The sequence below is a fragment of the Cicer arietinum genome, chromosome 4, assembly GCF_000331145.2.
Source record: "Cicer arietinum cultivar CDC Frontier isolate Library 1 chromosome 4, Cicar.CDCFrontier_v2.0, whole genome shotgun sequence".
Lineage (NCBI taxonomy): Eukaryota > Viridiplantae > Streptophyta > Magnoliopsida > Fabales > Fabaceae > Cicer > Cicer arietinum.
Genome location: NC_021163.2, coordinates 12,409,679 through 12,427,335, shown reverse-complemented (window position 1 = coordinate 12,427,335; position 17,657 = coordinate 12,409,679). Strand labels below are relative to the sequence as shown.

At 31.2% G+C, this 17,657-nt stretch overlaps 1 protein-coding gene across 1 annotated transcript; it reads right to left on the bottom strand.

The window, feature by feature from the left end:
* Positions 1–4,174: 4,174 nt before the first annotated feature.
* Positions 4,175–14,318, bottom strand: LOC101502126 (DNA mismatch repair protein MSH3). The gene is made up of 13 exons (XM_004496524.4): positions 13,276–14,318; positions 12,039–12,227; positions 10,807–10,968; positions 10,010–10,108; positions 9,654–9,902; positions 7,841–8,080; positions 7,594–7,725; positions 6,832–7,092; positions 6,681–6,752; positions 6,311–6,460; positions 5,635–6,102; positions 4,688–4,965; positions 4,175–4,332 (listed from the first exon to the last, which is right to left on the bottom strand). The coding sequence occupies exons 1-13, from the start codon at positions 14,194–14,196 to the stop codon at positions 4,323–4,325; spliced, it is 3,231 nt and encodes a 1,076-aa protein (XP_004496581.1). The 5' UTR covers positions 14,197–14,318; the 3' UTR covers positions 4,175–4,322.
* Between the last annotated feature and the right edge of the window lie 3,339 nt (positions 14,319–17,657).

Sequence of the window (17,657 nt, the reverse complement as noted above, 5' to 3'; positions counted from 1 at the left end):
AATAATAATTAAGGAGCTTATACGGGTTTTCATACATTTATTCTTTAAATTAATAATTATTAATTAAAGAATTTTTTGTCGTCTTTTCAATTTAAAAAAAAAAATATTTCTTACAAAAAATATCATTACCTATTTATATTTTATAGTATAAATATTTAATATTTTTATGAGTAATAAAAAAAAATTTAAAAATAAAATGTTATTTTATTAACATTTTTAATAAATAATATTTATTTATTATATCAAATTTACTTATACAAATTGAATTTATTCACGATGTACAGAAAAAATTCTTTAATAATTACTATTAATATGATTTTATTACGATGGAAATCAAGTGAGGGAGTGGAGATGGACAGGGACAAAGACAAAGATGCCGATTTGAAGGGGGTATCTTCGGAATTGTGGAACGAGGCTTCCCTTAAAGGCTTCGACACCGTTTTGTTTTCGATTCCTTTCTTCCTAACTCATCTCATGTCCACTGTCATATTTACTATATTTATTTTATATTATTATTGAAATTAAAATATTAATAATTATTTTTCACTAATAGTTATTATTTATTATATTTTAATTAATTTAATTAAAGTTTAATAATCATATAATGCTGGCGTAGAATAATTTTGCACCGAAGAATTCAAGTATAAATTAATTTTATAACTACAATTTAAAGATAACTGTTAAATACTATAATTTGATAAACATTAAAATAATAAAATATATACCAACAGTGTATATCTTATTTTTTATTCGATTATTTTATCAATTACTATTCATTAAGATATTTTTATTAGAGAAAAAATAATTTATATTATCGTTACAAATTAATTTTATACATATATTTAATAAAAAAATTATTGATTAACTAATTATTTGTTAAATTTTTATTTATAAATAAAATTCATTTTATTATTAAAATTAATATAATTAATTATTTTTTAATAACCATAATTAAGTTAAATGAAATACTAATACTTATAATAATGATATGGAGAGACAAAAGTGTTGGCGGTTTCAAAGTTTATTTTGGTTAAACAGTTTTCATGTTGACTGCTCACATTAACAGCACGCCAGCCTTATGACCCGTACCTTGTTTGCCTATTGGCAAAAATATTCACATGTAGTGCTTACTACTATTAGTTGGGATTTTTTATTTTTTTTGTTTGAGAGTTAATGAAATCATTTTCATTGTCTTACTATGCTCAATGTTAATTTTTGTCCATTATTAAGTTTTAGATTAATTGATAAAATACTAATTATATTAGGTTCAACATTATATCTTATATTCAAATCTAAAATCTTGCAGTTGTATGTAATTTTTAGTGTCATTTAGAAACAAAATAAATTAGTTTTCTTTATTTTTTTATATTCGATTCTTACATTATTAGTGTCATCTAATTAAATATAATACATTTTTTAGGGAAAATTTCCTATAATAAGAATACATGTTTACAATTGCACTTCTATTTCAAAAAAAAAAATTATATTATATTAAAATTTAGCATTTCAACCACTTGAAGTTCGATTATTCTTACATTCTTGAGTAATTGTAGTGGTCCTCGTTTATCTTGTTTTGTTGCTTAATTTAAATAATAGACCGAATAATATTAACGGTTAATAAATAAATTAATGTTGATATTATATTTATATGTACAATCAATTATAAGTGATTATAATATTAGTTTATAATTATTTTTATTAGCTTCTAATTTTAATTGAATTAAATCAATTAGTCCTTTATCAACCATGCAAAAATTGACTGTGTTCTTTATTTTATTTTTGGTTTATTTACATTTTTAATCCTTTTATTTTATTCACGTTTGTAATGAATTAAACATTTTTCGGAACATTTTTGCTCTTTTCTTTACAATCACCAATAAAAAAACTTATAGCTTCCGGGCTTATTAGGTTTAGGATTATATTCTTGATTTATCATAGAGATGGATTATATAGATATCCAATAATAATATTATTTTTTGGGGTTACAGGATGATAATATCTTTAAAATGTCAAAGAATTTATAAACAATATCGTATGCTCTTTAAATTATCATTTACTTGTTGATATTAATTACATAAATTAATAAAAAATGTATTAAATCGGTTTTTGTGAAGGAGAAGTGAGGAGGCCAAGAAAATTCACCAAGTTAAATGAAATTTGGTGTGTCTTAGTCGTGACTTGGGTGGCTTAGGGTGCATAACATGCGAGCATTTATTATTGCTTTGTTATGAAAATGAAAGTGGAGGTTAAGGGTAAAAAAAAAGGTTTCTAGTATAAAGTTTTATCGCACAAATATGGTTTAGTTGAGGGCAAGATGGTGTGTCTAGAGCTGGTAAAGTGTCGTTGTGTGAAAGAATATTCAACATATTTGTGAGAATTCAGATGGTGGATCTAAGAATTGGTTTTCGATTAATCTTGTTCTAGTGGTGGGTAATGGTAGGTCTACTGCCTTCAATAAAGCCGTGACTGGTATTGAGGATGGATGAGGTAGGTAGAGATGGAAATAAGCTAGGCCGTCCGTTAAGAGCATATGGCCTGACCTATTTATGGATTGGTCTGGCCTAGCCTATTTAATAAAAATATTAGGCTCAGACTATTTTTAAAGCATATTTATTTAAATAGGTCAGACACAGCTTATAAAAAGCCTATTAGGCCTGACAGGCCGGTCTATATATATTTTATTATTTATTAATGTTATTTTTTATTATTATTTGTTGATAATATTATTTCTTATTTTAAAATTTATCAATTAGACAATCATTCATTAGTCGCTTCATATTCTGTAGACATTTCATATTCGGTAGCGATTCTATATTCGGTAGTGGTTTTATATCCGATAGTCGTTCAATTAAACAATCATTCAGTAGTCGTTCCATATTTGTTTGAGATGTAACAATTGGCGCGTTTGTTTCAGGAAAAAAAAATATTTTTTGAAACCAAAAATCATTTTTTAAGGTTTAAAGGGGGTTTGTTTCAGATTTTTTATATAAAGACATAGTTTAGCATATTTAAAAAAAATATAAAATATAACATTTAAATGTTTTCATGTGAATAAGACTTTTAAATAGACTTTCAGGTCAGACAAAACTTTTAAAAAGACCATGTCAAGCCGGAAAAAAAAAAACCTTATGATAGGCCGTAGTCCAGGCTTAGGCCTAAAAAATTAATTGTAGGTCAGGCTCAGGCCTTTCAACATTTATTTGTAGATTGTCCCTTTTTTGTGAATTGTCCCGTCACAACATTTATTTGTAGATTGTCCCTTTTTTGTGAAAGTGTGGTCAATGATTTTGAATTTGTTTGTGTTTTATGCTTCTTTCCCTGATCATATTAGCTCTCATACCTATTTTTCTTTGACTTATTCAATAGGGTAAAAAACTTTGAGATTGCTTGATTGTGGTGTGGCTAGCTAGTTTTTGAAGTATTTGTTTGATCATAATGTGGCTAGCTAGCCTATTGTACATTCTTGTAGATCATATTAAGTTGTTTTGGTTGTCTCCAATACAATGTCTCAAAGGTTTTCAAGTGGATTTGCACCAATGATGGATCAATCTCCTTTATATGTTATTTTCTTATTTGGGTCACATAATATAGTCTAAGTTTTAAAATTTAAAAAAATAATAAGGTATAATGAAATAAAAACAAATAATTAATATTTCATACATAGTAAAACACATGTAATATGATATTTGAGAGAATAAATAATATTATACCTATGGAAAAAAAATATCGAGCATCGAATAATCAAAGCATAGACGCAATTTCAAAAGTATAAACAAAGTAGGAAGCAAAGCAAATAATTTCTCCACCTCTATCTTTTTTATCATAGAATAGAAAAAGGACAATTTGATGTCATTTTTTTGTCTCAAATCACTTTTCTATGTTACTTTTCTTTTATTCTTTTATTTAAATAAATGATTTTTCAACAGATCTATTTGATTTTCCCTCCTTATTATAGTGTTCATTTTGTTCAAATTAATAGATTAGCTTTGATCGAGTGAAGACAGATTCAACCAATGACTTTAACGTTGAAGATCTAGATACATGGGCATTCAGGCTATTTTAATTGTCAAATTCGTAGATACTTTTCTGTTTTATGTTATTAACCTAAATGTATTACGTTTGTTTATACTCTTGAATGAAGGAATATTTTTTAGTAAAAAAACAAAACAAGGTAGGAAGGAGGCAAAGAAGCAAAAATTGGAAGGCTTAACTTCAAAGCATATACAAAAATGTTGATCAAAATATTATCTACATTATACAACACTAGAGGAGACCTTCTGAACCCTGCATTGACAAACTGCATGTCATCTCACTTATACAAACTACATTGACCTGTTAAAGAACAAGATAAATCAAGAGTTATGATGAAAATTTTGAAGCAACTGCTATCAGCAAGAACAAACCAATTAGTCAATGACTTTAATATAATTAAAAATGATAATATTATGCAATATTGGACAAGAATTCTGATGGTAAATATAATATGCAGATAATATATTACAAGTAAAAAAAATGAGTCAGAGATTTAAACTGCCTATCTTGTCACAACAATAGGAAAATAACTGACATATTAGTATATGATGATGAGATCAAAGAAGTAATTACAAGTGAGATACAAACATAGAGAAAGTATTGGCTCTTTTATAAAATATGGAAAGAAAAGAAAAGGGGGAAGGAGGTACTTCACCTGCTAATTAATGATTTTGCAATGCTTCTAGCATTCTCTAAAAGTTGAAAGCTTTTTGCATGGTCATCATCTAATATTGCAGCTTTTAAGTTTGAATAGAATTCCTTATATGCTCTACCAAATTCTTGACGTGGACAGTCATGTGGTTCTTGATCTTCATCAATAACAGGTGCATCCAACAACAACTCCTTTCCTGATCTACCATGTATTCTATTGTTTACTAGTGCTTCTAGTTTAGAAGCCATGACAATAGCTCGGCTAATGCAATGTGACGGTAACTGAAAAACACGGTGTTTACAATAATCTTTAATTAGAATCAATATATTAGAATCCAACAATTAAGGGTCATCTTACCTTGTAAAAATATTTTTTATTTTCATTTTTTAAAATTTGTGTTAATACTTTATTTGTTAACAATAAGATAAGAGAGAGACACTCGAAATGAATAATTGTATGCCTTTCCAAAAACACTAAAAATATCAAAAAAGAACTGTTTTCATTATTTCCGAAAAAGCATCACTGGTTGTAAACAAACTTCCTAGCCATAATGTTTGTTTGTAACGAATGAAGTGTCTTTAGGAGGGAAATCAGCTTTGACAAAATCAACCAATTGCTTTAGAAGCAGTACAAAGTACTTCGTGTGTCCCAAAGTAAGTGTCTTTTTAGGAAAGAAAAATTATCTCAAAACAATCATTTTATTTTATCAATGTTATATTAACTACTTTATTTCAACTTTACCCCAAAATTAGTATTGAATGCATCACTCCCAAATTTTATAATTCATTATACATCCATGACAATGGTTACTACCCAATAGGTGATAAGCATAATTTTATAAAATTATTACACAAACTCATTCAATTCTTTTTTTCTTAATCTACGTGAAAAAACTTTATATGAATCTTATTATGGGACAGAGGGAATACTATATAATGTTGTGAACTTACCTGTGCAAGTTGAGCAACCTTAAAACCAAAACTCCTTTCCGACACCCCAGGTACAAGCTTGTATAGATAAGTGACGTCTTCATGATTGTTGGAGTTTTTACTCGCATCATCGTGTGAGGTCAGATGTGACACATGATATGCTGCTACAGAGCCGGGAAATTCAGTTTCCAGACATGCAATCTTTGGATAATGAGTGACAAATAGGACCAAACTTTTCTTCTGCTTCAGAAGATAATGTAATGTCGCATAAGCAATGGCCATGCCATCATGTGTACTTGTACCTCTCCCAAGTTCATCAAGGATAACCAGTGAACGCCCCGTACATCGATGAAGTATATGTGAAGTCTCACTCAATTCTTCTAGGAAGGTGCTTCTCCCCTGCTGAATGCTGTCAGAAGCACCCATCCGGGTGTAAATCCCGTCCAGGACATGCAGTTTTGCTGATGAGGCTGGTACAAAGGAACCAACCTAGAGAGATCAGGACATGTTTCAATAAAGCAACAAACATAAGGGACACAGTTGTCAAATAAAAGCAGTAGGTTAAATATTTCGGACATGGAAATCATTCGACAACTTTGATGGTACTCAATTTCAACAAGAAACCTTTCCCGTAAAGGATAATTTCCCTTCAGACTAACGCAAAGAAGCAACGTAGCAGGCAGTGGGTTGATCCTACCTGAGCCATGAGAGCGATTAGAGCCACTTGGCGAACATAGCAACTTTTCCCCCCCATATTGGGTCCAGTGACAATCTGGCAGTACTCTCTATCGCCATGCATGCTTGTATCATTTGGGACAAAATTATTTTGTAAAGTAGTCTCCAAAACCTGATGACAAATGACTTACCATAATGAGCCTTTCGTTACTAATTAGTGAGAAATTTGAATCAAACACAAATCAGTGACAACCATTTGCAGGAAATAAATACAAATGACGGTGTGCACTAAATACACAAACAAGAACGATAGCAAGCATTTGCAGCTCAAATACATTCAAGTACACAACAACGTGAATTACATACAAAATATCAAACCGTGAAATTCATACCGGATGTCTACCAGAACAAATTTGTATCTGAATAGGCTCATAATCGTCTACAAAAACAGGGCGGACATAACCCTGCCACAGAAAGTAGAGAACCATGTTACAAAATGTGAAAAATATTTGGAGGCACTTGAAAAACCCTTCTAGAATAAACCTTATTTCTTGAAAGAATGGCAAGTGAATGGAGACAATCTAAAGCAGCTAGTGCTTGAACAGAAGCTTGGAACTCAGCATAGTGTTTACTGAAATCCCTCAGAAAGCTATCCCATGCAGCTCGGCAGGCAACAGTAAGCTTATCTTTCGCTAATGATAACCCATCCAATGCCGTCACTACTTCAGGAGGGTGATACCGAATTGTTTTCTTTGTGCTATTTACCTTAACCCAATTTGGAGGCACTTTTACATCAGTTGATAACTGCAGCCAAAATGAATAACAATTATAACTTCTTCACAACCAACCATTAATTCTGTATAAATATATGATGGTTTTGAACTCAATTGTTGAATTAGAGTTCCCGACGAGAAACAGATAATTGGAATTAATTTTGAAGTTTACTGTAGAAATGAAAACAAATTTTAGACACTTGGTAATAACTTAATATTTAGAATCAGTCAAACAATCAACAACCAAAAGATAGAGCATGTAAAAGAGAAGCATGACCTTAATTTTCCTTAAAACCAATATTTCAATTTTTCAGTTTGCACATGTTCGGAGCATTACAAATATCATAACGGCACAGCATGCATGCAAATGTTTCATATCAAACAGAAAAGTAAATGCCAAAAAGGCGGCAACTAAAATATGAGCAACAATGTAAAAAGAGCTAGAATACTAGAAGGTACTTTGTAACCATATTTCCAGCATCTGTAATGTTAGTATTAAAAAAATTACAATTACATGTCTCAGTTAAACTACCTCTATCAAGTGAGTTACACCAGAAACACACATATATTCCAAATTTTGCATTCCAAGCCGTTTGCGGTACAAGTCAATCAATGAATCTAATTGTTCCACTGCCATCTGAAAATCCTTTTGAGCTGTAATTACCTATTCATAGTCATATTTTCAACATAAATCAGATTTTAAGCAGAGAGTATTAAATGAAGCCCAAAAAGAAGCAAATTATAATGCGTAATTTTTTTACACAGAAGCATAGACAAACCTCTGGAAATTGTCCCTCAGTTGCAATTATCATATTTGTTAGATCTCCTTGATCAGCAGAGTCTTTATTTAAAGATGACAACATTTTTGCAGCATTACCAATAACACTTGCAGAGGAAGCAGTTGAAATTAACTTCTTTAGCAAATCAGAGCGCAATTTATTATTATCATCCCCCTCTCCTATGTTAAGTTGCTGAAGTCGTTTTCCAGCAGACAAAATAGCTTGAATAATGGCAACAAACTGTAAAAAGACAGCATGATTGAAGCAATCAATAGCTAGAAGATTCTGGTCAATTAAAATTTTTGAAGTGAACTCATACCAATTTAATATGATCTATTAAGAATCTGAATGACTATGAGTACAACTGTTCCGAAATAGCAATATTCTTGATCATTACTTCACTCTGCATCTAAACTCTATAGCCCTATGTAAGCAAGCTACCTTTTTTCTAAAAGACAAAATCACCCATAAAATATTGAATGGATGAGCACTCAAATCCTATAGCGAGTCTTGATATAGTCTCTTAAGTCCTTTCCACAATTCCTAATTTTAATCTCCATCGACCCATCCAATCTAATTCACCACTCAGTCAGTAGACACTACACTGGTAGGGTAGTCAGTTATGTAATTAGTAATTTAGAAACCAAAAACAATTAATCAAAAGGAGGAAGGATTTACAGTCCTTTAGAAAAACTTTTTGAATCCAAGATTTCCCAAGATGATCCTATTGGCATAGCGCAAACAACGGCGGGATCTCGGTGCCTTTCTCTTGCTTTTGAAATAATATAAGTTGAGTTTGAGTTGTTATCATGCATGCCAGATCAGAAAAGTAAAAAGACATACTAAGAGCCAGTGGGCCTGCTCACGGGATTCAGGTCTGTTCCCGGTCTGTTCTATAGTGGGCAGACGTAGCCAGGGCCATCTGAAAGAATTTAGGAAAAAGAGCCGCTGGATAAAATCAATTATGCCAAGTTCGCAATTCTATGGAGTATGTAGTGAGTTTGAACTTACCTGGTTAGCTACTCAAACAGTAAAAACATTTTCACCTAAAGAAATAAATTTATGACAGTTGATCACTTTCTTAACTTAACCCAGAAAAACTCAAACACGGCTTGAAAACAGTCTTGATCTTCATTTTGAATATCTTATACAAATTACTATACTGCCTATATTTTAGATACATTTTTGTTAGATAAGCACTATATTTTAGATACTTGAAATATACAAAGGGACAGTGCTAGGAACTAAAGAAGAAGAAAGAATGAAACATTTTTATTCTGTAGGTGAACAAAACAAGATAGTAAATCACCTTACAAGATATTCTGTAGGTGAACAGAACAAGACAGTAAATCACCTTACAAGGTATTCCCCTTACAACTGATTTTTCTCAGTTACTCAAATGCAATCTTCCACACCCCTTAACTAACCCCTAACTCCCTAACCTATATATTAAGCACTTGTACAAAAAAAAAAAACTCATATTTTAGGCACCTAGGCCTCATCTATGCCACATTCTTGTTGTGCATGTCGACACACTTGTACAACTTGGATGGGTTTTTAATCCTGCTTTTATCCGTGGCTGCTCTAACTCAGAATCAAACTATGTAATGTAAAAGCACTAACAACGTCCAGGCATGCTTATTATTCTTAAATTGAAGATGGACCAAGCACTCACATCAAACAGTTGAAATATAGGCATGCCCAAGCAGAGAATTTTGCCACTAAGTTAGTAGAATATGTTTAGCTAGGACAGTTGATTAAATTACATAATGTAGTGAAATATGTGAACATCCAACAAAAAGATATTTATCACCTCAGATGGGGTAGCAGTGCAATGGAAAATTCTTGTAATCCCGCGTTGTATATCAGATGCTCGGCCCAGGGCTGTCAAAACCGAAGAAAGTATGTACGCTAACCCAGGCTGCACAATTGCTACGTCAGAATCTTCTTCAAAACATCCAAGATTCTTCATGCTATTACAAGATCCCAAGGACTCTGCGATTTCAGATACAGCATTAAGACGAGCAGAAATCAAGGTTTGATCACACAATGGGTGTGATACCTGTATCATGCACAAGAACAATAATCAAACAAAGAATTTTTTCGGCTGGTAAAGGGAAGATAATAGAGAATTTAACACTCAATATCAGGAACGAAAGCATCCCATACCCAATGCCTAAGAAGCCTAGAACCAAATATTGTAAGAGTGCGATTCATAATTTGCAGCAAGGAACCACTCTCAGACCCATCACTGTTATTTTGTAAAACCTGAAAAATATAAGAAACACTCCTTAGCAGCAAGAATCTGAAAGAGAATTTTAAGCTGGCACAAGGGGGAAAAAAAGAATACTAGCTTATACAAGAACACAATATAGAATAAACTTTATAATAAGTTGTAAAAGAAATAGTGTATGATTAGGGAGTTTATACATGCCGCTGTCACCAGCCAACAAAGAAGTCGTGATCTTTAATTACTATACTTTAAATATTTTATATGAATCTACAAGAACTAAACTTGAACCAGAGAAAGAAAGGGCAGTTTAAGTGTATGACTAGATTGATAAATAGTGAAATTTATACATGTTCCACAGGAATGCCAAAACCAAATTATTGGTCCGAGACATGTTAACAGGATTAGTAATTAGTGGAGACTCTTCTGACACAGTTAATGAGGCAATTTCACTGGATATTTAGGCTTATCTAACTTAGTTATGACCACCTTTCTGATGAACTTGATAAAACTTTTTGCAGCTTATTATCATCACAAAATGATCGTGTGAACCATTTCCATCCACTACACATGATGGTTTATAATTGTCACACTGTCAAACAGAAAGAAAAAATTGAAACATCCACCATGGAGGTGTAAAGTATGTTTGTCTTTTTTTTAAAAAAAAAAGCTAAGTATATTTTGTCCTTAGTCCTTACTAACTAATCTCAAAAATGGAAATATAGCTTATAATTACCTCCAGTTGTTGAAGTGCATTGGCTGACAGAGTCATTTCCGTATTGCTTACGAAGGGCCTTAAAGCACCTGAGCACAGAATTCTTTCAAAACCGAATCCTTTTAAATGGCGAATGGTTAAGGCCAAAGCTTCGACAGCCAGATCTGGCAGGTCCATCACCTCCTTGATAATCAAAAGAGTAGAGATAGAACAAAGTGTGTAATCAATAGATATTGCAACAAAAATTAATGTAAAGCTATAATCTTCAAAGTAAAATTAAATTTGCAGGCATATGATTTTCTTGGGAAGAATTTTTTTAACCAATAAGACTTAATTAGAAAAGATAATATTTAAAACTTAGCAATTGATTACACTATCATAAATTACAATCCACTACAACAACAACAACATCCAATCCTTTTTGGAGTTCATTACCTGAATCAAGAGACTTGTTAATTGAGTTTGAAGATAAATCATTTACCTCTAAATCTCTCTTAATGGTCCAACATAGTTTTCTTTGGTCTGTCTCTACCTCTGACTAATGGAGTATCATCCATCTATTCTAGTCAACTATCTTTCCTGGTGCTTCTACACACCCATGCTTTTCCAGGTCTTCTTCACACATATCCAAATCACTTAATATGAGACTCTACGTCTCTACTTTCTCCTCTACAATGGGAGCTACCCTTACTTTTTCTCTAATGATTTAGTTTGTAATCATGTCTGTAGTAACCACTTATTCCTCTTAACATTTTCATCTTTGCAACACTAAGCATACATTTTTGTTGGTTTTTTACAGCCCAACAATAAGTGTCATACAGCATTATAAATAATAGCTGTGCGGTATAATTTTACTCTAAGCTTGACTGATGATTCAATATTACAAGTCACAACCAATCCAAAGCATTCCTCCCTTTTATCCGCCTATCTTTGATCTTATGGCTGATGTCTCCCTTTGTATCCTTTTCCTTTATCCACCAAGTTACTTAAACACAGGATTTATGGCATTGTAGGTTATCCAATTTTCACCTTTAAGTTATGATTTGTTTGTCCCTTACTAAACTTGTATTACATATTCCATTTTACTCCTACTTAGGCAAAGGTAAAACAGATTTTGATTCAAACTATACTGCACTATAATAACAAATTCCCATGACATAATGCATACTCATAATAATAATGATTTTAAACTTTTTGAAGCTTGCTGTAAGGATATCAAGTACTATAAATATTTAAATATCAGTAGTTGGTACCTTGGCTACTGTTTGCTGACTTCTATGTTCAACCAATTCATTGCTGTGCATTGAATCTGATGGACTGTCAACACACATGTTCTCATACAAGGTCATAACTTCAGCAAAAGCACCTCCATCAGTAAAGCAATCTCGTGAGGCATGCTCCACACGAGCATTTGATGAGGGTCCAGCAAAAGCCAATAATAACTAATAATAGATCAAATCACACGATTGGATCTTAGGGTTAGAGAATTTATATTGATAATTTATCAACTTCAGCTTTTGATCACTGTAAGTAATTTATGAGAACATGTCTCGTTGTAAGGATTATTACATGCTTTAACATAGGCATAAAATTTTCATTGAATAATATTAATTAACAAGAACAGGAATTATCTTACGGATTAAGAAATAAGCTTTCCAAGCATTAAATGATTTCTACATTCTTTAAATGGCAATGTATTGAATTACAAGAAAACTGAGAATGTTGTGAGGACAAACATGCACAATGCATATGGTAAGAAATTAAGAATAAATACTGAAATTGTTCATTTAAACATACATGGGATATGACGCTGGCCCTTCAATGAGTTGACATCAATTTGGTTAATTTAATATTTAAATAGACAAATAGATCTTGGGACATCAATTTAGTCCTAAGCTTATGCTTATTTATACTATGAAGGATTAAAATTGATGTTCAAAATTTTTTGTGACCCAATTTAAGTATTAAATCAAAGTTTGGATTAATTCATACCTACCATAATGAAAATACCCATGCATTAAATTGTGTTGATACATTGCTCTAATCAAAACATCCATTTCAATTTTCTAGCAACTCTGTCCCCTGTTCAGATAGTTCAAAATCTATTGTATTACAAGCTATATCAGAATTTCACACCAACTATCTGAATTCTGAACGAAGATAAGGGATTTGTATTGTATATTTTCCAAGCTTAAAATTTATGATAGATACATAGACCTGGACTACAGATCTAATCTTAGATGGTCTATGTACTATGATGTATGATAGATACACCATCCACTGCAGTATCAAGCATCAACATTCCAACAATCAAAATCGTTTCACCTAGATTCTAGCAAGTAGTAGCAACTACAATCTGAAGTTCTATTTATAACATAATGAAACAACATTACAATTCTTGAAATGTGTGGCAAGAATATACAAACGTTTCATCACTTGTTAGATTAGTAACTAAAATCATGGCAGATAAAACAAAAAACCAAAAACTACCTTCTCTGTTTGTTTGGAAAGAGGTTTTCCAAGAAGCAACTCGGCAGGAGACAAACTCACAACAACAGCCTCAAGTTCACTCCTCAAAAAATTATCATTAAACTCTCCATAAACAACATCACCGGTTGATATCTCCACACCAACAATTCCAATCCTCACATCAAAACCACCTTCCACCCCACAACTACTTTTCTCTCCCAAAATGCTCTTCTCCACAACACAAAGCAAGTAGTTACTCCTAGTCCCACACTCATCTTCCTCTCCTCCCAAATCCTGAGCCGCCTCGAGTGTGGCCTTGGTGTACAACGCGGACAAACCTCGACAAAATGGGCCGGACCGGTTCAAACCATGGGCCTTAATGGCAGCAGTCTCAGTCTGCTTAACAACACCAACTTTGTACCCTGCACTCACAAGTCTCCTCACATGGACATTTAATCGAAAAGTTGGTATGCTAGCAGTTAAAAAGTTATGATCCATGTGTGCATATATACCCAAAACTCTAGCAGCATTCTCAGCATCTTGGCCGAAAAAACGATACTTGTAACCAACTTCGATCATTAAAAGAACATCAGGATATTTGGCTTTGAGTTCCACTACTTGGTGTTCTAAAGGAGTGAACTTTACCGGTTTGGAAGAGGAAGGAAGCTGTGGGTGTGTGGGTTCGAGAAGCTTATGGAGGAAGCGGTTGTGGAGGGAAGGATTGGGTGGAGAGGGTACAGGGTTGTTGGTGTGTGGGGAGAGTTTGGGTTGTTTGTTAGGAGATGTTAAGTGAGAGATTAGGCGGCGTTTGGATGGAGAGAAAGTGACGGTGGAAGAGATTTTAGGAGTGGAAGAAGAAGGAGGTGAAGCGGTGGTTGATGAAGGTGTTTTGGGTTTTGGGGCGAAGAAACGAGAAATGACTTGTTGCTTTTGCTTTCCCATGTTTGCGGTGGTGGAGGGAGTTTCTCCGGTGTAAAGTTACGAAGATTTGGCGCGCTTTACTACTACTACCAAGTTACCATGATAAATCAACACCAACATATTAGAACAAGAAAAGAAACCCTTTATGTTTGGTAAATTAGGCAAATTATATAGTTGGTACATCGAGTAACGTATTTAAATGTCACTCCAAATTCTAACCACTAATCACAATAAATTATTACATATATGGTCAAAAGGTAAATTTTTAGACATACATTCATTTCTTCTAATTTTATTGAATTTATTGTTACAGTCATAAAATCAAAAAAATCGTGTCTTCAATTTTATGTGACTTTTAACCATTTAACATTGATTTATAGTTTTTTTTTTTTACAACATCCTAACTTTCATTTTTAGTTTTATAAAAAGATTCTACAAATTTTGAATCTTTCAAATTTTCAATTACTAATTTCAATATTTTTTTTACAAAAGTTCATATATAATATTTTAATTAATATTTTTTATGATATACTATTGTTCTGACTTATATCATTAATTTAATTGTTTAATTATTTAATCTTTAATTTAATAATTTAATTTTTAATTTAAAATTATAGATAAATTAATAAAAATTCAAGACTAAATAATTAAATTTTTAAACTAATTAAAATTTAAAATTTTATAAATAATATATTTTCAAAATATGTTAATTGAAACATGCGACATAATTTTTATTAAAAAAATATAAACTAAAATTGATAATAAAAAAATTAGAACGACCAAAATTAAAAAAAAAAAGATTAAAAAAAAAACTAAAATAAAAATATGATATTTAAAAGACAAAATATATTTCACTATTTTAAATATTTATGTTATGTATTTAATTTCAATCAAAATCACCCGTATATCATTTTCTTTCTTTCAACCGTATCATATTCTCTGCCTCCTATATTTATTCTTAAAAAACAATTATGGACTTATCATTAATTAGAAAACGAAACAAATATAATAAAAAAATACACACATATTTTTCGTTCTCTCAATTTATTGTTGGCTTAATTGCAGTTTTGGTCCTCCTATTTTAGTTGAATCGCGAAAGTAGTCCCCCATTTTGTTTCTCCCTAGTTTTGGTCTCCCAAACAGAATTTTGGTCTAAGATTTAATGAAATCTCATTTTTTAAAGTCGTACTACACCATCTATGATCATATATTTCAGGTACAATTTTTGCAAATGAGATCTTGAGGCATGGTGTGACTTAAATAAATGCAAAAAAAATGAAATTTCATCAAGTTTTGGACCAAAATTATGTTTGAGGGACCAAAATTGAAGAGAAATATAATGAATGAACTACTTTTGTGATTCAGTTAAAATAGAAGAATCAAAACTGCAATTAAGCATTTATTGTTTCATTTTCAAGTTTGAGATACTCCCCTGTGACATTATTAATTTTACATCATTAAATTATATTATTTAATGCTTGAAGAGTCTCATAATTTAAAATTCTTATGAATATTTTATAATTATACAAAAATTAACTTTTTTTTTATATTAAAAAAATTTGTCTGAAATCAGAGATGAAATCATACTATTTCTTCTTCTTTTCTAAATGAACACCGACATCGTAGAATTTCTTTTTTTTCAGACAGATACTAATACTTTGATGTTGTAAAATTTATTGATTGAATACAGCAAAAACAACCAACCATTTTATAGTAAAAAAATAATAATTTCAAGACGCATAAATATTTATATTTATTTATTACGTTATGTAAAATTGTATCTATTTTGCATTATAAATACCCACCTTTTTTTCAATTGGTATCAAATAATTATATTTTCTTAAAACATCTTAAATTTGTTTTGCATGCTCTTCCAACCTTGATTTTCAACCTCTAAAGTGAGACATAGGTGAAATGAGTGGATCAATGGTTGACATTATAATCATTTATAATTAATCGGTTGACATTATAATCATTTATAATTAATCATCTATGTGTACAAAATAACAATATTTTATCTAATGATCAATGATTAACATTATTTATTTTATTCTTTTAATTGAATTGTTCACTTTAAATTAGTCAATTTATTTCTACAAATACTTTCACGTTTTATTTTATATTATAAATTACATATGTTTGTCTAGATACTCTTTTCGAGTTTACACTAAAAATAAGTATCAACTATCGACCTTAGTATACTATCTCACGTCAAAAGTACTACATTTTGGAAAAATGGGTACTGTGTCACCACAATTCTAAGCTTTAAGTAGTTCTAAACTCCACTTTCGGAACAATTTTGAGTTATCCCTTAAGTGTTTTTAAAATTCAATTAATGTACAACTTCGTAATGTACGTTGATACTAACTTATATAACAGCAATGGGGTACATTTAAGTGTGATGTTGCAAGTTGTGTCAGTTGGCTAGGAGCTAATACTCAAGGTACTACAAGCATACTTCTCCAAGGTGACTTCATAAATCAAAACTTTAAATGTTCCTATAATCAAATCCTATGATTTCTATGGTTGATCTTACTCATTCATATACTTAAAAATTTATATAACTATGCACGAACTGTACCAAACAAGAAGAGGCTTAAAGAATTCTAACATTCACTTTCATTTCGAGTCAATGGTTTAAAGAATGCTTAAAGAAGGCTCTTGGTCATTGGATGTCTAACTGTTTTCCTAATTGTTCTGTCAATATTCGGAAAAAACATAAGGGACAAACTATTATGAAATATCCTAGTAGATTTAGAGTACAACACTTAAGGATAAAAAAAATTCATACTCATAACTTGGCATCAGCAACCAACACCTATGTGTACCTTATCCAACTATTATAGGTTCATATTTGAATCAAATTCATGCATGGCAGTAACCATAAACAATTTTTCCAACCACGTCCTGCACTCACATAGTCATAGAGTTGATACATGCAATTTTCTTCAACTCTACTTCCATATATTCCACCAGATCCCAATTTGCTTCTTACTATCCGTCTTCATCCATCATTAGTTCACCATACCAGAATTTATTCCCCTCCGGAACCAAATAAAAAAATATGGCATACACAGTAACATCTAGAAACAGTCATAAGGAAAGACAAATTACAAGCTCAAAACATAACTTGACTACTAACAAACAGGTATATACCATTTCTTTGGCACATATATAGCTTTTCAAACATTCCTCAAGTACCTAAAATACTTTTTTATCAGAACTTAACATTTCATGACAGTGACTATTTTCTTAAAAAAATGATTAGATTAAAATCAAATGTAGTTTTAGCACCCTTACATGCCATCAACTAGCAGTTTTTCTTTCTTCAAATTTTAAGTGATTGATCGATATTAAACAATCACTCAAAGACTATTATAGCAAAACCTCTTATCATACAGCAACCCTCTTAAGTCTTAACATATATTGATACACAAACTAGGCAGATATAACAAGGAAGTTTGAAAAATAAACAAAACAAA

Coding starts and splice junctions, on each gene's coding strand:
- LOC101502126 (XM_004496524.4), bottom strand. CDS start 14,196: ATGGGAAAGCAAAAGCAACAAGTCATTTCTCGTTTCTTCGCCCCAAAA. Junction 10,109..10,806: donor ATGCACTTCAACAACTGGAG/GTAATTATAAGC, acceptor TATATTTTTCAG/GTTTTACAAAATAACAGTGA. Junction 6,103..6,310: donor TAATCGCTCTCATGGCTCAG/GTAGGATCAACC, acceptor TGATCTCTCTAG/GTTGGTTCCTTTGTACCAGC.